General features: G+C 36.5%; 1 protein-coding gene and 1 long non-coding RNA gene across 3 annotated transcripts; one reads left to right on the top strand and one right to left on the bottom strand.

Annotated features, from left to right (window-relative positions):
• Window positions 1–2,017: 2,017 nt before the first annotated feature.
• Window positions 2,018–5,249, bottom strand: LOC145115472 (polyadenylate-binding protein 2-like). Of its 2 annotated transcripts, none has more exons than XM_079051764.1 (8): window positions 4,633–5,249; window positions 4,255–4,373; window positions 3,513–4,169; window positions 3,360–3,437; window positions 3,196–3,285; window positions 2,964–3,107; window positions 2,506–2,871; window positions 2,018–2,416 (listed from the first exon to the last, which is right to left on the bottom strand). In XM_079051764.1, exons 1-8 carry the CDS (start codon window positions 4,871–4,873, stop codon window positions 2,165–2,167), a joined length of 1,947 nt encoding a protein of 648 aa, XP_078907890.1. In that variant the 5' UTR covers window positions 4,874–5,249; the 3' UTR covers window positions 2,018–2,164. The 2 variants fall into 2 exon arrangements, with proteins under 2 accessions (XP_078907890.1, XP_078907891.1); XM_079051765.1 differs by having other exon boundaries at window positions 2,964–3,104; window positions 4,633–5,248.
• A 7,611-nt stretch (window positions 5,250–12,860) lies between these two features.
• Window positions 12,861–17,185, top strand: LOC145114370 (uncharacterized). The gene is made up of 3 exons (XR_013710975.1): window positions 12,861–13,486; window positions 14,984–15,063; window positions 15,361–17,185. It is a non-coding gene; the product is annotated as an uncharacterized LOC145114370 (long non-coding RNA).
• Window positions 17,186–23,786: the final 6,601 nt, after the last annotated feature.

Below are 23,786 nucleotides of genomic sequence, written 5' to 3'. Positions count from 1 at the left end.
ATTGAGCCGTCACCACCATACACTTCCAAAACCATCATTACAACCTTCATCTTTTATCATTTTCTATGAAGGTCTCGATGAATAGAGAAGATCAAGAGGCTCCAGGTGCTGAATCGATTTTCAGGGCCGAAGTGAGCACCATTTTGCGTTGTCGTCCCTGCCTAATCTCCGCCCTGATGCTCTTTTTCATCACAACCTACTTATGTCGCCTCATTCTTCTTCTTTCTTCGTGCGTTGCCGTCGCTGCCTCTCTTTCTCCCTAATTTGTATCTCGTGATGCTGTGAATTTGAGTTTGTTGTTTGGATCAAGGTATGCTTTTTTTTCTGATTTGTGAATTGTTTTGTTGTAGTTTGACTAATACTGTAATTCATTTCAGTAAGAAAAGGGAGAAGGTTGTTGCGATTTTCAATGAGTCTTGATTATTAAAGGTAATGAAGGTGAGGAATGGGAAAATCAATCAAATGGTTGCAGTGAATACCGAGAATTTGATAGTAAAGGTAAATTGAAATTGATAGTTTTTATAACGTGATTAGATCGGTTTACAGATGAAATATAGTTGATATTTTTTTCTATAATCATTTTTTGAATCGTTGATTACAGATGAAAATGGAATGTAATATTTTTTCAATTCTGCAACTGCTGTGCTTTTGTCGTTTTCTACTTCTTTTAAAACAAGGGATTAAATCTTTTCAATTTAGTCATTTATGTGTAGGTAAGCCTAAGTTAGTAATCAATGTTGAATAAAAAAATACATTATAATCTGTCAACTTTTAAGTACATGAATACACTGTAATCATTTTTTATTGTTGTAAGATTGATTTTCAACTTTCTGTTTTTTTTTTTAATTTTATTCATTAATGATAATCTATTTTTTTGTTTATTACATTTTGATTTAATAATGCAATTTAAAAAACAAATTGGTTAATGAGTTAAGCACTTTGTGAACAAATAATACAAAAAAAATCTTTGATTTCTTGTAGATTGATCTAGTTAAAACGGATGGACTAAAGGATTATAAGGATGAAGGATGAATGCATATGGATAACAACTTGGAAGGAGTCGAAATTTATTTATATTGAGACATTGTAATTTTCATTTGTGATTAATTGTATTCATATATGATTGTAAATGTGTTTTGTTTATATATTTTTTGCAAAGTTAATGTTTTATCTCTAATTTGTGTTCTATTCAATTAAGATTACAAATGTATTGATTTTTTTATTTTTATGATGTTCTTTATTCAAGTACAATTATATTTGTATTTATTAAAAAAAATATATTATTTTATATTTATGAATGAAGATGTGCATTTAAATATGAATACATGGTTTCAAAGTGATTTTAATCATTAAGTAGAATTGTGTCGATATAAATATACAAAGTCAAATTATAATATAATCATTTATGATTGATAGTTTAGTTTTTTATCCATTTACGATTGATGTATAATTTACTTGAAATCAGGGGAAAAAAATGATTTGTTAGAATTTTTTTTCAGTTTTAAAATAAATTTTGGAAAAATATTTTTTATATTCCATTAATAAGTAAAATAAAAAATAGAATATTTTTTTTGGTAAATGATCTTAAATTTAAGGGAATTTGATTAAATTTTATTTTATTTTAATTTAATTAAAATATACAATTACTAATATACCCTTATATATTCATTGGTCCAGAACTGTTCTCGCGTTCTCAGTTCTCATTTGATCCTTACCCTATATTTAATTAAAATATATATAGAGGCTCGTTTAAGCTCGTTTAGGCTCGCGAGCCCATTAATTGAAGCTCGGCTCGAGCTCGTTTAATAAACGAGCCTCATATTTAGGCTCGAGCTCGGCTCAGGCTCGTTTAATTCGATCTCGAGTCGAGTTTTTAACGAGTCGATCCCGAATAGCTCGGCTCACTTACACCCCTATTTGAGATATTTCAAATAACCCTAGGCCCTAACAAGCATCTCATCAATATTATGGAAACAGGTAAGAAAATTAAATAAAGCAACCAACCAAGAGCAAGAGATAAGAAACCATCTCAAAATTCAACCACACATAAATATTAAATAGTCAAAAGAAACTCCTAACAACTCACTCAAGTCAAACAACCAAAAACCGAATAATAAATCCAAACATAATCTCTAAAGTCTCAAAACCTCAGACATCGATTAGTTTAAGAAACAATGCCGTCATTCAAGGACAAAGCAGCAAGCTGATCAGCAGGGCTTCCAACTCCACCCTGACCATGACCACCCACATTCCTCAACACATCCATAGCCTCAGCCACCTTTGCCTTCAAAGCTTCCGGAGACTCCAACAAATGAAGCACCTCTGTCTGATCCATCTCCAGCAGCATCCCTGTCACCTTAGCAGCCGACTCTCCCTCCACCTGTTCCACCAACGGGTACAAACTCTCCCCCAACATCTGCACAACCAAATACATCATATTTACACTTTTACCCCCTATCCAAATCCAATTCTTCAACAAAAACAACATTAAAAGAAAAAACTTACTGTTCTTTGTTCTGTTGGAGAAGCATTTGCAAGAGCAGAAGCCAAAGCACCGATCGGAATCGGCTGTGCCATTCCGGCCTCACGAAGTGGCATTCCGTTTCCAATGTCGTACGGAATGGAACCCATTGGAACTTCACCGACATTGCGTCCAGGTGGGTAACGGTACATCCGCCCACGTGGGACCATCTGTTGTTGCATGAGGGCGACGGGCTGTTGCTGATTCTGTTGACCGGGCATGCCACCTCGCCTGCCACCTGGACGCTGTCCTTGCTGACCTGGCGGAACCATTGGCATGAAGAAGTTCGGCATTGGGCCCCCTCCTGGCCTCATCCCTGGAACTAGTTGCTGTTGGTACCCAAAACCAGGCTGTATCCACACACAATAAAAAATCATAATTCAAGATTCTTTTCACAAAAAGATGGAATTGGAATTGGAATTGGAATTTGAATTGGAATTACTTGGGGAGGAATGAAGGTAGGCTGAGCTTGACCATAAAACATTTGTTGACCAAGACCGGGACCACCAGGAGGGTACATTGGCATGCGGGGACCACCAGGAGCAGGTGCCATTGCAATAGGTCTCATCTGTGAAAACTGTGCCTGCTTTCATACAAATTAAACCATCACCAATTTTTATATAAAAAAAATGAACACAAATTCAGTTTACAAAAAAATTAATTTGTAAACAAACCTGCAATCTTGCCCTTCTGTCCTCTTTGCGTTGAGCAAGAGCAACATAAAGAGGCTTGCTAGCAATCATCTTCCCATTCATCTCAGTCAGCTATAAAATTAGATATAAAATTATAACCTCTTACATAAAATATCCAAACATAATAAACAAAAACATCTGCTTACAGCTCTAGAAGCTTCCTCAGAAGTGGAAAATGCAACAAAGCCTGATCCTTTGCTAGTTCCATTAGGATCCCGCATGACCTGATAATTAAACAGATACAATTAATAACCAGTTTATGAAATTAGTTTGTATCTGATGATTCTTGATTAACAGACCTTGCAAGAAGTTATGGTACCAAAAGGAGTAAAGAACTCCTTGAGGCTTTCATCAGAAACGGTATCATCAAGATTCTTAATATAAAGATTCAGCCCTTGTGATTTGTCAACAGCCTCCTTCATGGTCTGTTCAAATCGTTGTTTCAGTTCCTGTTCTCTTTCATTCTTTTTCTGGGCTTTTCCAACATACCATTCTTTATCATCAAACTTCTGTCCATTAAGACCATCTACAGCTTTTGCAGCATCTTCAGCATTCTCAAAGTTAACAAAACCAAAGCATTTGGAGTTGCCTTCTGCATCCCTCATCACAACTGCACTTGTGATTGTTCCGTATTCACTGAATGCTTTGTTTAAGTCATCATCTGTTGTTGATTCAGACAGGTTCTTAACAAAGACATTAGTGAACTTGCTCTTGTCAACAGCCAATTCTCTTTCTTGCTTACGTAGGAAGGGGCCCACAAACACTTGCTTGTCATTCAGAAGCATGCCATTCAGCTTCTCAATGGCTTGTTGTGCAGCTTCCTCAGTGTCATACTGCACAAACCCATAGCCCTTTGACTGACCAGTCATGTCAGTAGCAATCTTGCAAGAAAGGATGTTGCCAAATGTAGAGAAGGTGTCATGAAGTGCTTTTTGGTCAATTGCCTTGTCCAAATTCTGTGACATTCAAGAAACAAACAAGAGATCAATCAGTAATGAAGAAAACAAATACAGAGTGAGATAGATTTAGATGTTTAGATACCTTGATAAATATATTCCCAGATCCACTCTTGCGTACACTGGGATCACGATGGGAATACATTATCCTAACAGCCTTTCCATTGAGAGGTGTGAAGTTCAGCACCTCTATCGCCCTTGCAGCTGTCATTAACATAAATGGAGTTTGAGACATAAATCTTGAAGATCAATCCAAATGTTTGACACAATGCATTTATATTCTAGGTTTTTAATTTCGTCTTCATCAAAAACGAATCCAGTTACTTATTTGCATATTAGATTCGACTTTCAGCTACTATTATTGCTAAATGAAATCAAGTACTATCAGAAGAAAGCGAAACGCTAGCAAGTTAGACAGATTATACACATTTCACTAAAGAAAATAGATTTCGGCGGAACTAACCATCCTGTGGGTTCACATAGTTGACATAGCCGTAGCCAAGAGATCGTCGAGTAGACAAATCCCTGCAAACTCGAACCGAAACCACCTGACCTAGCTGGCTAAACAGCTCAAACAGTTGCGAATCGGTGACGTTCATCTCCAAATCACCGACATACAACGACGTCGGGACAAACTGCTGAGCGTTGCCACCAGATGCAGCACCACCGTTCACCGATTGAGGTTGAAGAACTTGCGCCGCCATCTCAAAACCCTAGCAAAAATTTTCTCTTTTCCAGGTATTTTTCTCTTTTTTTTGCTTTTGTAACTTCCCTCTCCCCCTTCTTATTTCAAATCTTAATAGATAGATAGAAGGGAAACTCAGATAAAAATTCAACTTACAACAAAACACACCGCAGAAACCCTAGAAATTTTTTCGCTTTTTTGTAGATGCTTGTTTTTTGTTTTGTTTTTGAAATGGGTACAGGTAGCTAGAGAGAGAGGAGAGGGAAGGATAATAGGTATGGATAGATTAGTCGGAGATCCGACCAGAGAATGGCTAGATCGCCGCTAGGTTACGGCGGGATGAATGAGAGAGAGGTAAGCCAAACAGAGAGAGGGTTGAGATAAGTGTTTTCCAGGGCATATAAATCCGCAAGCAACCAAGCTGAGGGCTTCGGGCACACGTGTGTGAAACGCGAGGGTACATCTGTAAATATCTGGAAATATGAGGGCTAAACCAACGGTATAGAATTTTAAGAAAGACATCTAGATAGATACATACTATTAAAGAGGGTTCTTTGCCAAGTAACTTTTCATTCAGAATGTCTTAAATTTGTCGGTTAAACGGTTTTATGTTTTTAGATGGTAACATTGTCCCTTTTACTTATGTTAACCTGTTATCCAAGGTAAAACCAGTAAAAATCCTTTTCCTCCTTAACGAACGTTAAACAAACCCGTTAAAACCCTTTTTACAATCATTTTCCCTAATCAAACATCGAACCCCCAAATTGCTCTTGCACCGTAAACGGTGCAAACTCTTTGATCGAAATTCTAAACCCTATTATAAAACCCCTAAAATTCTTGTAAGAAATGCATTACCAGTCGACGTCGAACAGTGGAGTCAGCTAGATGGATGGGCTTATTACAGCCGACGTACATCACTATGGGTGTTTTGTCCTTAAACCAATGAAATATCACCATCCGAAAATCATTATGGTAAATGGTGTTAATTTTGGTTTAATGGAGTACAACTCATTCTTATAATTCTTGAGAAAGCTCATCGGGGAATTTTGTAGACATGTTTATTATTGTATTCCAAGACCAAACATAGCAACTAGACTAAGGAAGCTACAATGTGTTCTTGATTACCAACAATTCCTTCGACATGCTTATATTGTTGGTAGAATCAGTTTATATGTTGATATTCATGGTGAATATTTAATATGATACATGGTAGATGACGATCAAATAGTAAAGTCAAGTGATGATGCTTTGTTTGATGGAATATATGTGGACCATGAAGAAGAAGATGACATAATCAAGCTAAAGAGTAAGGATGATAGTTATTTTTGCACATAGTTTGTTGTTGAGCAAGAAAGTGGTCAACATGATTCTACTTCTGATGATGATCTTGATGAAATTGTATACACTACTCATAACCCTTCTATACCTTGAAGGTCAATGAAACTGGTTCTTGGGATGAAGTTTAAAGATCCAAAAGAACTGAAGGAGTGTCTAACAAACTATATTATGGACCATGGTTATGGTTTGTGGTATAAAAAATCATATAAAGAAAGATTATTGGTTAGGTGTGGGAAAAGAGGAGTAAAGTATAGTGTCCATTTAGATTTCGGGCTACGTGGATGACCAAAGAGAGATCTTTCCAGATTAAAAGCTTGATACCATACCATAATTGCTCTAGAAATTTGCATCGTGGATCACTTGTTACAGATAACGGGATTGCCAACAACTATTCCAAGCAAATATTGGAAAAACTAAATTTGAGTTGTAGAGAATTGCAAGAGGATATAAAAGAGAAGTATAGCCTAAATGTTTGTGTTAGCCAGTATCAAAGAGCAAAGAAAAGAGCAATTGGTGAGATAGAAAGTAAGTTAAAAGAGCATTATGCCATATTGTGGTCATATGGTGAGGAAATACGTAAGTTTAATCCAGGGTCCACAATAAAGTTGGATGATCTAAACATGCATGATGGTACCAATTGATGGAAACATGGTGTTCAAGATCAAGTTTCAAAATATAAAACTTTTGAGTTTGCAATGAAAGACTTAAAATTAAAACTTGAACATCATAAAAGCTGACAAATGATCACATTACCTGAACATGAAAGAATTAAATCAACAACGATAGAGGGATAAGATTGTTGGTTTTGAGCATAACAAACAAAAACCTATGTGTGCATGCAACCCTAATTCTTGATCTATGTTTTCTCTAATGTAACATACAACTTTAAAACATCAAATGGAAAACCTAATTCTACTAGTATATTTTCGAAATCACGAACAAGGTTAAGAAAACATACCTTAATTGTTATATGGAAATAACAATACAAATCCTTGGTGTTGTTGAAGCTTCAAGAGCAAGCACCATAAGTGTCGTGCCTCTAGTAGATCACACCCAACACTAACAAGAGGATGAGAGAGGAGAGAGGAAAAGAGGCTTAAGAATTTCGGCTATTCTTCTAGGGTTTCAAGTGGCCGAAAATCATGAGGGTTAGAGGTCTATTTATAGTGCAGATAGGATGTCCTGGATAACCCTAATCTGAATATAATATTAATATTTCAAATTGGTAATTATCCAGCTCCACATTTATCCACATGGGATAATCTAGAAACCCTAGATTATCCATATGAAAACTATCAACCTCCTTTCCTAGGAAGGTACTGGAACCTCTTGCTCAACTATTGAACAATTGCACTTTAGCCCCTACACTTTTAATTAATTCTTTTAATCCCAAAATTAATTCCAATTAATTTCAGATTAAATATTAATTAAATATTGTTATTTCTAATTAATATATTATTCTCATAAGATATTAACAAATTATTTATTTCAATTTATTAATCAAATGATAAATTCAACCTCTCTCTCCAAAAGTCATCCTATTTAGTTGCTAGTTTTGAAGGCAACCCAAAACGACTGTGCTACTATCAATTCAAGTATATACCAATTATAGTTAATTATAGTTATGGGCTTAGACACCTAATCCAACAGTCTCCCTCTTGGATAAGTCTAATAATTATAGTTGCCAGTATAACTTTAAACAGATCACCAAATTGTAGCTCTCAAAGCTGTTGTCGAACTCTGAATTAGTTAGTTACGTGTCCTAAGATAAGTGATCATATAATCCTTTGTTCTGCAATATATCATGTGGACAAACGACATGGAACATAATCAATCTTATTGTCTAATACTTTGTTTCCCAGTTTCTGATCTGTAATGACAAATAACTAATAATCGAACATATCAATTTAGTCCGGGCTGGGCCCGACACTATAAGTCAACACCAAATCATCGAGTGGCCCAAGATATCGCTTTTTCCCATTAAGAAAAAAAGGAACATATAAACTTTTACTTATATGCTTGTGCTATTTACTCACCAAATCACGCACAACAATACGTTTTATAACATCAAGTTACTAATGTGTTTACATATTATCAATGCACAATTGATTTGTAAACCACGACTTATATATCTCCGTTTAAAGATTATAGGATATTATTGTCTCAGAAGATAAATTCCATGAACTAATTCTCACAGCGCGGGTTAATCCAATACTTAAATCTCCATTTCAAAGTACTCATGAACATTACATCAAAGCCATTGCTTTGTCTAAAACTCTTTAGACAATCTACAATCCAATTCATGACAGTATTTATTCACTACTTACTTCCAAAAGTATGATCGACTGTGGATGTTTGAATAACCAGATTATTCGCGAAGTAAAACATGCAAAATGAAACACAATAATAAACAATTGACAAAATATAGTAAACACTACTTATAAATAACTCTTTATTACTTGCTCATCAAAAGTCAATTGCATTTACTTTGTTACAAGTTTCTAAATACCTATCTAACTACTAAAACTAATATCATTGTTCAGACCAATGCTCCTTGCATGTTGAACGTGCTTAATCCTACTCATACCCTTTGTGAAGGGATTTGCAGGATTCTCTTATGATGATACCCTCTTCACGATGAGGTGTCATTCTTCTACTCTATGTCTGATAAAATGGTATTTTTTTGTTGATATGTCTCGATCTGCCATGATCTCTCGGTTCCTTTGCCAGGGCAACCACTCCTTCATCATCACAGAAAATCTCCATTGGCTCCTTTATGGATGGCACAACTCCAAGGTCTCCGATGAAGTTCTTCAACCATATAGCCTCCTTCGATGCTTCTCTTGCTGCTATGTACTCTGATTCACAGGTAGAATTAGCCACCGTCTCATGTTTGGAACTTTTCCAAGTTACCGCTCCTCCATTTAAGGTAAATACCCAACCAGACTGAGAACGGAAGCTGTCTCTGTCTGTCTGAAAACTGGTGTCACTATACCCAATCACTTTTAAGTTATCACTGCCACCAAGCACAAGGACCCAGTCCTTAGTTCTTCCCAGATACTTAAGAATATTCTCGACTGCTATCCAATGAGCTCTACCTGGATTTCCCTGATATCGACTAACCATGCTCAAAGCAAAGGCCACATCAGGTCGAGTACATGTCATAACATACATGATCGATCCAATGGTGGAAGCGTATGGAACTCGACTTATTTCCACTATCTCGACATCTGTACTTGGACTCCGAGTCTTACTCAGTTTGGTATTGCTCTAGATAGGTAACTCAACTTTCTTGGAATTTTCCATGCTAAAACGCTTTAACACCTTATCCAAGTACATACTTTAACTAAGTCCAATTAGTCTTTTGCTCATGTTTCTCAAAATTCTTATCCCTAGAATATAAGCAGTCTCTCCCAGATATTTCATAGCGAAACACTTTCCAAGCCAAGACTTAACTTCTCGCAAGGTTGGAATGTCGTAACCTATAAGAAGTATGTCATCAACATACAATACCACGAAGGTTACTATACTCCCACTAGCTTTGAAATATACACAAGATTCATCTTCACTTCTAGAGAAGCCAAACTCTTTAACTTTCTCGTCAAAGCAAAGATTCCATCTGCGAGAAGCTTGTTTCAATCCATAGATTGATTTCTCAAGCTTACACACTCTATTGGGATACTTTGCATCCACAAAACACTCTAAGTGACTCATGTAAACATCATCAACCAACTTCCCATTAAGGAAAGCGATTTTGACATCCATCTGCCAAATTTCATAGTCATGAAACGCAGTTATGGCCAATATTACCCTAATAGATTTAATCTTAGCTACTGGTGATAAGGTCTCATCATAGTCAACCTATGGGGTTTGAGTAAAGCCCTTCGCAACCAGTCGAGCTTTTAAAGTGTGTACCTTTCTATCCATGTCGGTCTTCTTCTTGAAGATCCATTTGCACCCAACTGTCGTACGACCTGGTACATTGTCACCCAAATTCCAAACTTGGTTGTCATACATGGACTTGATATTGATGTCCATTGCCTCTTTCCACTTAGCAGCCTCAGGGCCCGCCATTGCTTCCTTGTAGTTAGCGGGTTCATCCAAATCTACTAGTGTATTATCACTGATAAATGTATCACCTTCTATCATTATATGGAAACCATAAAAGACAGGCGGAATGCTAACTCTACTAGAATGCCTAAGAGGTAATGACTCGTCAATTGGTTCAACTGGAATTTCTTCCACAGGTTGAGCCCTAGCATTTTCAGAGGTTCCTTCATCATTTGAGTCTTGAATTTCTTCAAGATCAATTGTACCCCCACTGTCCTCTTTGCATATGAGCTCTCTCTCGCAAAAGACTCCCCTTCATGCTACGAAGACCACGTTGTCACTAGGTCTATAAAACAAATATCCAAATGACTTTTGTGGGTAACCGATGAAAATACATCTCTCACTTCGAGGTTCAAGCTTGTCGTGAGTCTCTCGTCTAACGAAAGCTTAACAACCCCAAACCTTGATATGTGCTAACGAGGGAACCTTCCCTGTCCACATATTGTGAGGTGTTTTGGCAACCTTCTTAGTTGGGACAAGATTAAAAATGTAGGTTGCAGTCTCTAAGGCATACCCCCAGAATGAGATTAGAAGTGAAGCTTGACTCATCATTTACATCCCCTGCTTTCAATATTATTGAAAAAAATAGAGCGAGATATGTTACTCAAATTCTTGCAAAACGATCCTATCATAACTCCAACTATTGACCTAACTACAAACTATGGAAGAGACCTAAATCTAAATTGAAGGTTGATATACGTGATCGAGGTATGGAAGGCAAAGAGCTATAGTCTATATACACACTTCAAACAGTTTATGCAGCCACGTTACGATGAGACCAACAGATAACATTTTCACAAAAAATATAATTTTGTAAAAGGAAAAATAGGAATTTTGATTGAAAATGAAGAGGATGTAGAGAACCTTTCATCCAGAGGTGTAACCGGAGGGCCTTTGGTGAGAGTGATTTTAGCAGCGCTGACGCCGCCAAAAATCAATTGATCTTCGAGAGCACGTGCTTGACGGAGTGTATTGCAGTGGCCACACATACCTCAACTGTTACATGGTAGATTTTCTGATTTGTTAAGTAGGAGGGAATTGAACATCAATAACATAGATTTGAGTAAAAAAGACAATTATATGAATATATATACATAAGGTAAGACAGGGCACTTACCCAGGGATCCAAAGCTTCGTTAAGAAGATAAGGATTTCACCTCTGATGCTACCAAAATCGCCTTTTTTGTATACATCAACAAATCTCCATCTATCCCACTTCCGATTCGTCTGTAAATCGGAAGAAGGCTGCAACCAACAACCGGTTTCCACCGTTGGTTTTCGCCACCTCCTGCTTTATCGGTTCCTCCGGTGGTGTTGTCGATCTTAACATGTAAGCTAGACAAAAACCCTAGAAAATCAGAAAAAAACTTTATGGAGCACATCTAAATATCAAGGAAGCATCCACCGGTGATGGGGATTGGCGTTTTGAGAGATGTTCAGATGAGTGATGGTGAAAACCAACCCTAAGAGTCGGTAGAGACGAATGGGAGCAGACGGTGGTGATGGTAAATGTGGAAGCAGAAGAGAGGCGGTAGGCAGGCGAGTGGAAGGAGCGGGTTTCGGCGAAAGCGGCGACGACGCACAGCCTTGGTGGAGCGGTGACGATGAGGAAAAAATCAATTCTTGTTGAGATAGAGAAGAAAACGGCATGAGGTACAACAAAAGCAGATAAAGAAAAGCGGTGGAGATTAACCTAGGTAAATAAGCGAAAGAAGAAGAGGTGGACAACAATCTAATCCCTATTAGCTTAGACATCGATGTCATTGAATCTGGAGTCAATGCCATTGGAATCTAGAGTCGATAGGCGATGGAATCAAAGAGAAGAATAGAGAGCGGTGACCATGGTAGAGTAACCCAGGTAAGATAACCTCACGAACAGTACCCTCCTAAGAGGTGTCCTACTTTAATATATATATATATATATATATATATATATATATATATATATATATATATATATATATATATATATATAGTCAAGATCAAATAAGAAGGAAAATTTTGGTAGGAAGGTAAAACCTTTTTTTCTACATATTTTTTTAGCGAACTAACAAAATGAATCATTAGATGATTCACAAGAAAAAATTCCCAAAAAAACATCACCATGATTCATTTTTAAGTAAATTAAGAAAAAATTCACTTTTATAACAATTTTAGTGAATAACAACAAAATCATTGTATAAATGAATTATCGAGATGTTTTTTTTGAGAATTTTTTTTTGTGAATCATGTTATTTTTGATTCATCTAGTGATTCATTTGTTTTGTTCGTCTAAAAAATATGTAGAAAAAAATTTCTTACCTTCTTACAAAAAAAAAAAAAATTCTTACCGGATATATATATATATATATATATATATATATATATATATATATATATATATATATATATATATATATATATATTGAATCCATTGAAATTAACAAATATAGAATATATTATTTTGAAAAATAAAGAGTTAATATTAAACTTACATTATATATACTATTAATTCTAGGTTGTCTACGGTAGCAAGTTTGGAAGTTTGGAGTCGGTGGTTTTCTTTGCATTGACTTGCATGGACTTGAGGCTTCAGTGAGCAATGTCATCCGCTTCTGACACCATAGGACATGCATTTTTCTTCTCTTTTATCCACCGTTTTTTCCTCCAATTTTCATATCCTCCAATGAAATCCACCGCATCCCCCTTCTTTTTTCTCCAGATCCATTCCCGACTCCCTCAATATTCCCCCTTCTACCTTTTTCTCTGCTTGGCTAAAACTATCGGTTCTGATACTTTCCACCGCCTTCTCTCCACTGATAGATATGACTTATGTACTCCACCACCGTTTCTCGCATCCTCATGCTTCAACAGTCGATCGAATTGTGACGACCACTTCCCTTTTTCTACCACTTCCGTCTTCCAAACTATACATGTTCTTCTCCTGCCCACCGCTATGACCTCCAATAAATGATTATAGAGATGGTTACATGTATCCACCGCCTCTGATTGCTTCATCAACATCCTCTTCGGTAGTACTGGAGAAAAGGGAAGGGGAAGAGTCAGAGAAGAAATCGATCAGGCCGGAATCGATATAGTTGGCGACATCGTTGGACTTGATGTCAGTCCTACATCCACACCCCCCATATGTTATAAATCTCCACTTCATCAGTTTCTGCATCTCTCTTCGTTCAAAGATCCAAAGGTAATTCCGTCATTTGTTATTCCAAATGTGTAATTCCTGTTTTTCAGATAGACTTGAAGAAATTCACAAATGGATTTTCGGATTTACCTCAATTCTAATCTGTTTTTTTTATCATGATTCCCAGAAGTAATTATGGGTTTCCGTGAAGTGTTTTTCACCTGATCGAAAAAGTTGGCAATTTTAACTCTTATGCACAATAAGTGTTCGATGAAATGCTTGTGTGACTTTCTTTATCACATTATGATTTTTTTATTGTAGAAACCGATTTTGTGTTGTTCTTTACCTACTTTTTTTCTATATAAATATTAAAAAAGGTTGATACACAAATGCAAATGGAGGCTGAGAAATGAAAGAGTTCGTCTTTGGATATAGAGGAGCTTGCTGATCAAAATTCTATGTGCCCTCTTCAGATTCTCTTTTAGTGCTCTATAACCTCTATTTGTTGCATCTAACTCTAAAAAATGTTGGTTGTAAGTACAAGAAATAACAACCAAATTTTTTTGATGATTAATGGCCTTCAAGATTTGGTAACTTACAATGAATCGGGTATTTTTTTTGGTTGTGTCAAACGAAATTGTTAATTAGATATTGTTGATAATAGTTTTGCACACCCGAACTTAGTAATGAATGACCATTTTAATACTAATCCATACATATAAATTAATATTTCATCTATCCATTTGATTTTTACACATACAACAGCATCCATGGGTTTCATTTTTAACTATTTTGGGTAATTTTTAAATTTGTACACATGAAACAACATCTAGAGGTTGAAAGTTGCAGCGATGTCTTATGATGCACTTGCTGAGGTTGTTTGACTATTTTGGCTATTTTTTTTTAGATTTTTTAGCTTTTCAACTTATAATTTCGATATAATGCATCATCTTCTGTGTCAAAAGATGCACAAACAATTTTTAAGAATAAAACCTTATGGTCTAAAGTTTCTGTTTCCTTCTGTTTCATGTTTGAGAGCCAATTTGTGATCACTTTTTTTCTCTTCCATGTATATGGTTGTGTTTGCAATTGTGTTTGTCATGTGTTTGATTAAATGCCTAAGAGAGATTTGTATGAATACATGGGTCTGAACAGTTCAGATGGATTGAAGCCATTTGATTGAAGATACGTACTAAACATTTTGTTAATAAAAAAAAAAGTAAAAGTTTTATTAAGTTTGTGTGAATTATGCTGTGGTTTAACCTATTTATGTAATAGTTGTATGAAGATGTTAGGTGAGAAATTTAATATTGTTGCTACAATGGAAGATTGTAATACAAAAGAGTTGATTTATGTGATCGATGAATATGCCCCTTGCCAAATTCAAAGTTCAATTCCCCACTGTAAGTGACTCCATTGTTTAGATCAATGGTAGAAGGAATTCCAAGCCCATAGTTTTTAGAAAGCGCAATTTTATATATTTATTTATTTATTGTTTGTTATTATTGGCGTCATTTAGAAATAATAATCTGACCTTTAATTTATTTCATCGTTTTGTAGGAAAGGAACTTCCTGCTCAAAACCCTTGGAACGGAATCAACAATCTCTGCATGACGTTTGATTTTACATGTCCTAATGTGGTATATTTCTTAAATTTCAAACCTTCTTCACCTATGGTATCTCATAATGGATGACCCTAATGAAACCATGACAAATATATGAAATGGGACAATTTCTTACCATTTTTTCGTAGACTTTTGAGTTGGTCAGGTGCTTTGTCAAACTAACATGGGATTTGGTCTTCCAAATAGTTGGGCAGATTCCAATGGAAAATAGTTGGTGTTGACAAAATTGAGAAATCCAATACATGTCACGTTCCTCAGATCTTATCCTTTTTGAAAACCATTTAGCTAAATGATATTTATTGATTTTTTCAGGAAGTTTCTTTACCGAGTCGGTTAAGCCATCCAAAGATTGTGCAGTATTATAGTTCTGGTGGTAGGATAGATTGAAAAGTGGCTGCTTTTTTCTTATGCTCAATGATGTCACTCCTAGATCATGTTTTCTTTAGTAAACTACTATATGTTGTTTGTAACGCCCTGTTCCGAATCGTTTCATAATTCAGGGCCGTGACCCGAGGACCGGTCATCATAAGGCTTAGGGCCTTTGGGAAAGAGACCTAGACCCCTTTGAGTGTGGGTAATGTAGTTTAGATGATCTGGGAGGTCGGTTTGTGTTTTGGAGCCCAATGGTATATCGGTAAAGTGGCAGTTCAGGCATTTTATGAATTTTGGATTTTAGTTTGGAAATTTTTATGGCAAGGGGGAGTTGATAGAAGTGTAGAGCTTCTCATTACCATTCCGTGGATATAAAGATCGTCGAAATCGGAGTTGAAACGAAGAAGTTATGACTATTCGAGGAAAAACTGAACTCACGACGTGAGCAGTTGGAGCTCACGACGTGAGAAGCGATTAAACGGAAATGCTGATTTAAACTGTGCTCACAACATGATCATTAAGGGCTCACAACATGAGAACTGTGCAGCCCATGCCCACGAGTTTTTAGGGTTTTCAACATATATAAGGGTTGGTTCCGTGTTTTTGGGGCATTTTATGAGCCTCCATCATATCTAGGTCATCTTGAGAGAAACCCTAGCCCCCCTTCCACCATTTTGAGCCTCCCCTCTCCTTTTTATCCATTCATGAAGATTTTGGTGTTTTGAAGAAGAAAAAGATGTTCTTGGTGCTTAGATCCAACAAGCAAGTTCCCTCACCACCTTAAAGATCATACATTGGACCATGGTAAGTCCTCAAGTTCCAACATTTATGTGTTATTCTTCTAGATCTATACTTTTATGCCTTTTTCTTCATGTTGGAGGTGGTTTGATGGTTGGATTCCATAAAGTTGGCAACTTTATGGATCCATGAGGTCCCTTTGAGGTTTGGTGTGCTAGATCTATGGTTTGGTTGAGTTTTGGTCCCATGAATGAGATTTGGATCTCATTTTCACCATTTTGACCTAATCAAGTTCAAAACATGCATTGGACATGCATGTCCATAAAGCAAAGATTTTTATGTTGCTTTTGATGTATGAAAGCCCTCTAGAAAGTTGGAATGGATGACTTAATGGATTAAGGACTTAAGACATTAGGATTTAACATCAGACGTGGCTCACGATGTGACACAGGGAGTGTCACGACGTGAGAGTGGTTTATACGCGAATGTTTTGACTGTCTGAGCTCACGACGTGACCAAGGAAGGTTCACGTCGTGAGGTCTGCTGAGTGGGTCATCTGGGACCGAGTTGACCGAGTTGAAGCGAGTTGAGTTGGAATCTGGCTGAGTGCGTTCTCACGACGTCACCAAGGACTGGTCACGACGTGAGTGTCAACTGATGGAAATGTTGACTGTTGATTGTTGACTTTGACCGTTGAATTTGAGTGTTGACTTTTGGTCAAATTGCTGTTTTTAGAAGGTTGACTAAGGGTTTACCTTGTATGGTTTGTTAGGAGGTGTATGTCACTCGTTCGTTGGCTGTGTGAGCTGTTAGCTGTGGATTTTGTCGGCGAGGTGAGTTTCCTCACTGTGATTAGCGGGTTAAAGGCACCAATGCCGACCCATGGTTTCTTATGTTTAGATGCTAGATGTCTGCGTGACTCTTGCATATGTTATGTATTTATATGTTTATCGGGCGGGGCCTAATAACCATTTTGTATGCTATTTATCTTTGTGATTAGTGCATAAGTTATGAGTTTATATGTTTATTGGGCGGGGCCTGATAGTTATTTTGTATGCTATTACCTTTGTTATACTTGTATGTTTTGTATGTTGGGCGGGGCCCGTTATGCGAGTTAGGGCGAGGCCCGTTATGCGAGTTTAGGCGAGACCCGTTAGTACACACAATTTGCTTTGGCAAAAATTAAAATAAGACACATAGCAGATACCATTTGTTCACAACAGTGACCCGTGCATGTCATGTACTAATAAAAAGTTGAAAACTCTGTGGTTACAAAATAATATGGTTAAAGTCAAAAAGTTGAAAACTCCGTGGTTACAAAATAATATGGTTAAAGTCAAATCGACTATATTGTAATATACTAGGTGAATTTTCATATATTGTTGATACTATAATATAATTAAAATATTAATAAATATATAAGATTAAAAGTAACTATGTCGTTGTCATTAACTTTGAAATACTTATTATAACATTAATTTGTTATAAAACATTATAATTATCTTAAATATACTACAAGACAATGACAATAGCCGCATTGTTGGTTAATGTCTAAACAAAACTTGTTTATTTGGTTTTATTATGCAACAATTTGTAATATTTGGTATGACACATTTTGCATGTATTTGGACCCGTGCAATATAATTATTGACCAATCCAGTTTGTCAAATTTATTTTGAGAATGAAAAAGAAAAAATGCAATCTTGATCACAAAACCACCAAATATCTATTGCTCGTTGACCGAATAAAGTCGAATAAAGTTACTTTGCATGTATAGTTTTACCAAATGTCTAATGCAATTTCTCAAAACAAAAAGAAGCAAACATTACGCAATTTGTCATCACAATTTCATACTTTTTATAACATTTCTTATTGATATGATAATTACATAAATACCCTTTGTATTGTTCACTCTGTGATATGTTGCGATCTAAAACTTCCACAAAATTATCACATAATCATTCTTACAAACAATGTATAGTTTAATATTAGATAAACCTCCTGGAAAACAACTTCACCCTTGTGAAAATTTTATTAACAAATATAGGTTTCATCCCAAAAGAGATTTCCATTACATTAACACACCACCATTACAACTTTCTGTCTTAAACCTACCAAAAGACAGTGACATTTTCATCGAAAAGATCCCTAAAACACACGAAACACTAGTCAAATTGAAAACATATGAAGAAACTCAACAACCCAACTAACATAGAACGTGATTTTGTTATATTTACATGAGTTAATGTTAGTCCATGATGTGATCATGATTGTTGGGATTCAACTATGAAAAATCACCATATTGCTTGATCGAGTTTCATGTAAGAAATTTCAGAAGAGAGGTCAAAGTAGTGTCATAAGGTGTAGGTGTAAGGTGGAAGATGATGCTTTTTAATTCAATATTTTAAACAAAAAATTACTGAAATGGTCCCTATGGTTTGCACAAATTTCGTGTTTGGTCCCTATAGTTTATTTTGCACGTTTGGGATCCCTAACATTTGCTTTTAATATGCGTTTGCTCCCTACGTCCGTCTGTCGTTAGTCCTCTCAGTTAATACACCCCACGTGCCTGGCACGCTAGGGGTATTTTTGTCTTTTTAAACATGGCGCCTAATATGAAATAGACTCTAGTCTTGTACCATTCCGATCGTCTTCTTCCTCACGTCAAAACCCTCTCCCAAATTGATCACCCTTTTTGGAAAACCCTCACGTCAAAACCCTCTCCCAAGCGACGATGATTATATGGAAGAATAGAGCATCTATGGATGAAATCGACCTTCTTGAAGCATATGGTAAGCATAGAATTTTTGTTCATCAGATTCATTTTAGAACATACATGTAAGAGAGTAAAGATTAAGTTTTTCTCTCCACAGGTGGTCACCCGACTGTGTTCTCCATCAAGTTGCACTATGGTGGAGAGTTCACAGAGTTCCCTGACAGAAAATACGTGAAGGGAAAAGTCACATATATTGATCTTTTGGATATTGATACATTATGTGCTCACAAAATTCATGAAATAATGAAGGAGCTTCATCAAGTTGAGGAGGATAAGTTGTTATATTATCACTTCAAAAAACCTTTATCAGATTTGGACGTTGGTTTGTATGCTTTGGCTAGTGATTAAGTATTGAGAGCAAGCAGTGGTATCTTCATCAACCCAACATAGAAACCCACATCGTGGTCCCTGCAGTTGTAATAATTAGGTGTAACTTCGATTAAGTGTTGAGATCAAGTAGTAGAATCGATTAAACCAAAAATCACCCGTCCAATACAACAATAGAATCGCTTTTCAGGGTTTTTCTTGGTCGTTGAAGTTCGTATAACAGTTGGATAACCACAATCACACCTTATCACCATTATCAATTTCTGAAATCAACGAGTTGCAGAGAAGAAGAGTAGAGGTCGAAGGTGTAGAGAAGAAAGATTAGATTCATCTCGTATTTGAAAACCGTTCTTAAAAAGACAAAAATACCCCTGGCGTGCCAGGCACGTAGGGTGTATTAACTGGGAGGGCTAACGACAGACGGGCGTAGGGACCAAACACGTATTAAAATCAAATGTTAAGGATGCCAAACGTGTAAAATAAACTATAGGGACCAAACGCGGAATTTATGCAAACAACAGGGACCATTTTAGTAATTTGTTCTATTTTAAATATGGACGTTGGGATCATATGGGGAGGGAATAGACAAAAAAACCATCGTGTGCAAGACACGTGAGGCTTCCTAACAGAGATATACAACAGTAGCAGAGGCGGCGACCAATAGTGATGGATTTGGAAACCATGAGGATGTATGGTATCAAAATTTCAAAACTAGGGCCAAAGTTGTAAACATATGTATAGCTTAAGGACCAAAATTGTAATTTATTCTTAGTGATTAATAAACTTTAAAATAAGATAAAATTCATCAAATGACCAAAAGGTTGGGGGTGTTTGTAGCAAATGACCATGGAAACACAAATTTATTAAATGACCACAACTTCCACCGAGAGGGGCTTTGCGGAAGTCCTTACGCTCCGAGGAATGGGAAAATTGTTCTAAGGAATCAAACACGTGGGGAAAAAGACAAAAAAGTGCTTTTACACAGTTCCGCAGAGAGGGCCTCTGCAGAAATGAGTACGCCTCTGCGGAACGCATGTACACCTCTGAGGAAATGTCTTAGAGGTGTACATGCGTTCCGCAGAGGTGTACTCATTTCCGCAGAGCCCCTCTCTGCGGAACTATGTAAAAGCACTTTTTTTGTCTTTTCCCCATGTATTCGATTCCTCAGAGCGTAAGGACTTCCGCAAAGCCCCTCTCAGCCGAAGTCGTGGTCATTTAATAAATTTATGTTTTTCATGGTCATTTGCTACAAACACCCCCTTCTTTTGGTCATTTGATTAATTTTCTCTTAAAATAAATGTTGGTCTTGGAACTACACATTAGTTGTTGATCTCGGGTTCCATTCTTTTAAGACCAGCCTCATAATTGTCTGGTCTTTATTCGGACCTATCCCATACGGTCTTTTTCGGATAAGTATTTTTAGGACAAGTTTCGGTCCTTTTTGGTTTGGTCTCACTGTCTTTGTGTGCATCTTTTCGATTCAATTTCGGGGATTTTTAAGTTCGATTTCGGTGTTTTAGTTTTGTTTTCAGGTGATACATTAAAATTTAATAAAATAAAGTAGGCGATAAGTTAGGTATGTGTCATTAACACAAAAATGATATGAATATAAACTTTGGATTTCATTCTTTTTTTAGACCGCTCTCAGGTCGGTTTCAGATCTTGGCTTGGATCGATCTTTGAATTTTTTGGTACCGGTCTCAGAACAGTCCCCTTCTTTTTTCAAACTGGTCCCTTTTTAACTCCGGTCTAGATCTAGACTAGTTCGGTTTCGGTCTTTCTTTAGATTGTCTTTTTATTCATGTATAGTTGGTCTTGCTACCGGATGAGTTTTTTTTTATCTGCTATCCAAAACCTAATAGGCTAATACCATTCTAGCCCATTAAACCTAGCCAATAAGATATAGCCCATTAAACCAAATACCATGCTAACTTGCTAAGCTAAGCAACTTCTTTAATGTATGATGGTTTTTTCCCCTTGTTTCTAGACGTTATGCATAGACAAGAATATCTCAACTGAACTTCATAATTTTTTTTATCCACGTATAGATGACGGAGGAAAAAAGAGAGTCTCCACTCGCCAAGCTTGAAAAAACATCTCGCGAAGCTTGAAAAAACATGGGTTGTCGAAAACCACTAAACAAAAGCATCATGAGAATCAAATCAAATCAATCAGCCAAAAATGAGTTATGTGCATCACAGATTAACCCAATAATCTCATCAACTCTCCAAAATGATTATTTGAATTGGAAGCGATACCTCAAAGGAGTCAAATCAATCAAACTTCTTCTTTTGCGTCCCCATCCTCAATTTTCCTTGCTAACCGAAAAGGCGGTAACAATTTCAACTAAAGTTATAAAACCTGTGATTATCAAATTTATTAGGCAAACATCATCTTCCTTAGCACAGTTAATAACAAAGTATTCAAAAATTATTCACAGTTCGTTTACATTGGAAAATTTATAGAATCCTAGCTCGACAGTATTTAAGAAAACTGGAAAAGGACAGAGACTGATCTAGCGGGTGAGGCACTTCCGGCCGTCGCCCTCCCGGCGTCGCCGCTTCTGTGGCCACCCTCCATCGCTGCTGTTTCTACCATACAACTCTCTTGCAACCGCTATTCTCCGTTTCGATATACGTTTCCTTGGCGATTACTCGGTGATGCTAAAAGAATTATACGAAGAAAATAGTTTTATACAGTAATAAACTTTTATTTATTTATTTATGTTTTAGGGTTAACTACTTAACGTTACATTTGGTTAATTAAGTTTTAGTTTTGTATTTATTTAGACACATATTACGATTTAGTTTTGTCAACAAATTTCAAAATCGTCATTATAATATGCAACAAAAGGTTTCTATATATTCTTTCTAGAAAAAACATTATAAATGGTCCCTGTGATTTCCCAAAATCTGAAGTTTAGTACCCGTGGTTTAGAAACGTCATAGTTGGTCCTGTGCTTTCAAAACTTTTGACAGTTGGTCCTTATCCCTAACTCCGTTAAGTTTTGTCCGTTAATTGAAGGGCATTTTCGTCATTTCACTACCACAGAGACCATTTATAATGTTTTCTCTTATTTTAATAAAAAAAATGAAAAAAAATGAAATAATATTCTCTCTCTCTCTCTCTCTCTCTCTCTCTCTCTCTCTCTCTCTCTCTCTTCCCGATCAACACACACAAACACACATTAACAACCATGAAATACCTAACCTAAATCTTCAACAACTTCAACTAAATGTTTCTGAAAATCGGGAGAGTGTAAGTACAAGGAACTTGAGTAACTACAATGGATCTAAGGATTTGAAATCGGACCTTCAAGATTACCCAACATACACACAACACACATACAGATACTCGATTAATCTTTGGCACTCTCCATCACCGACAAAACCCCTTCATCTCCGACAATCCCCTTCCTCCACTTACACATTCACATATTACACACCTAAAATCGATACACATACAAACTTACAGATCTAGAAATGGACACACACACACTTATGACTAGTTTGGGGAAGAACATTGATCGATTCCTATTCGATAGGTGCAGGGCATCTACACTTGGATACTTCTTTAAGATATGCAGTGTATCTACTGTGACATCCCCTAATTTCTCGGCCAGAAAAGACCGATTTCGTTTATGCTTTTTAAAATAAAAATCAGAGTAATCCTTTTAAAAAGGGTGTTGCGGAATTTGCTCCCATAAAAACATGATAATTATATTATCAAATCATTTTCGAAGAAATGTATTTTATTCACTTAAACCATTGGGATGTCATCGTCAATACAGAAACATAAGCATAAACAGAACTTACACTAGTGATCTACATCTCTTTTAATCTCTCAGTGTAAAGTAACTTCGTATCGATACCTGTGATACAAACAAACTGAGTGGGTCAGGCTTGGGAGCCTGGTGAGCATATAGGGTTTTCAACCCACAATAAATAATTTATTATGCTTAAACATCAAACAATCAACCCAATTACCCAATCCCCATTATCTTATTTATTTCTTAAGGATTTACCCTAAGAATCAAATCTCACTCATTCCTAAGGAATAGGCACGAAGTCCATCGTTGCCCAAGGTTTATACTACAAGCACTAACAAACGTCGATCAAGAATCGACTATCCTTCATCCAATCATTCCTCAGGATTGACCTAAGGAATTTATCCAAAGTCCATTGCTACCAAGGTTCATACAACAAGCACTACGTCACATAGTCGCCAGGGTTTATACAATAGGCACTACGTCTCATAGTCGCCAGGGTTTATCTAATAGGCACGAAGTCACATCGTCGCCAGGGTTTAACTAATAGGCACGAAGTCACATCGTCGCCAGGGTTTATCTAATAGGTACGAAGTCACATCGTCGCCAGGGTTTATACAATAGGCACTACGTCTCATAGTCGCCAGGGTTTATCTAATAGGCACGAAGTCACATCGTCGCCAAGGTTTATACAACAGGCACTAAGTCCATAGCTGCCAACATACTAAATCCGTAGCTACCAACGTACATCTATACTGT

The sequence above is a fragment of the Lactuca virosa genome, chromosome 5 (assembly GCF_052849685.1).
Source record: "Lactuca virosa cultivar CGN04683 chromosome 5, Lactuca_virosa_CGN04683_v6, whole genome shotgun sequence".
Taxonomy (NCBI): Eukaryota; Viridiplantae; Streptophyta; class Magnoliopsida; order Asterales; family Asteraceae; genus Lactuca; species Lactuca virosa.
Note: the sequence above shows the minus strand (reverse complement) of the source record. Positions and strands in the feature narration are given on the sequence as shown.

Excerpts from the sequence above, each read along its gene's own strand:
- LOC145115472 (XM_079051764.1), bottom strand. The coding sequence starts at position 4,873 with ATGGCGGCGCAAGTTCTTCAACCTCAATCGGTGAACGGTGGTGCTGCA. Across the intron at positions 4,374-4,632 it reads CTATGTGAACCCACAGGATG|CTGCAAGGGCGATAGAGGTG; the intron begins GTTAGTTCCGCC and ends TGTTAATGACAG. Across the intron at positions 2,417-2,505 it reads CTCCAACAGAACAAAGAACA|ATGTTGGGGGAGAGTTTGTA; the intron begins GTAAGTTTTTTC and ends TTGGTTGTGCAG.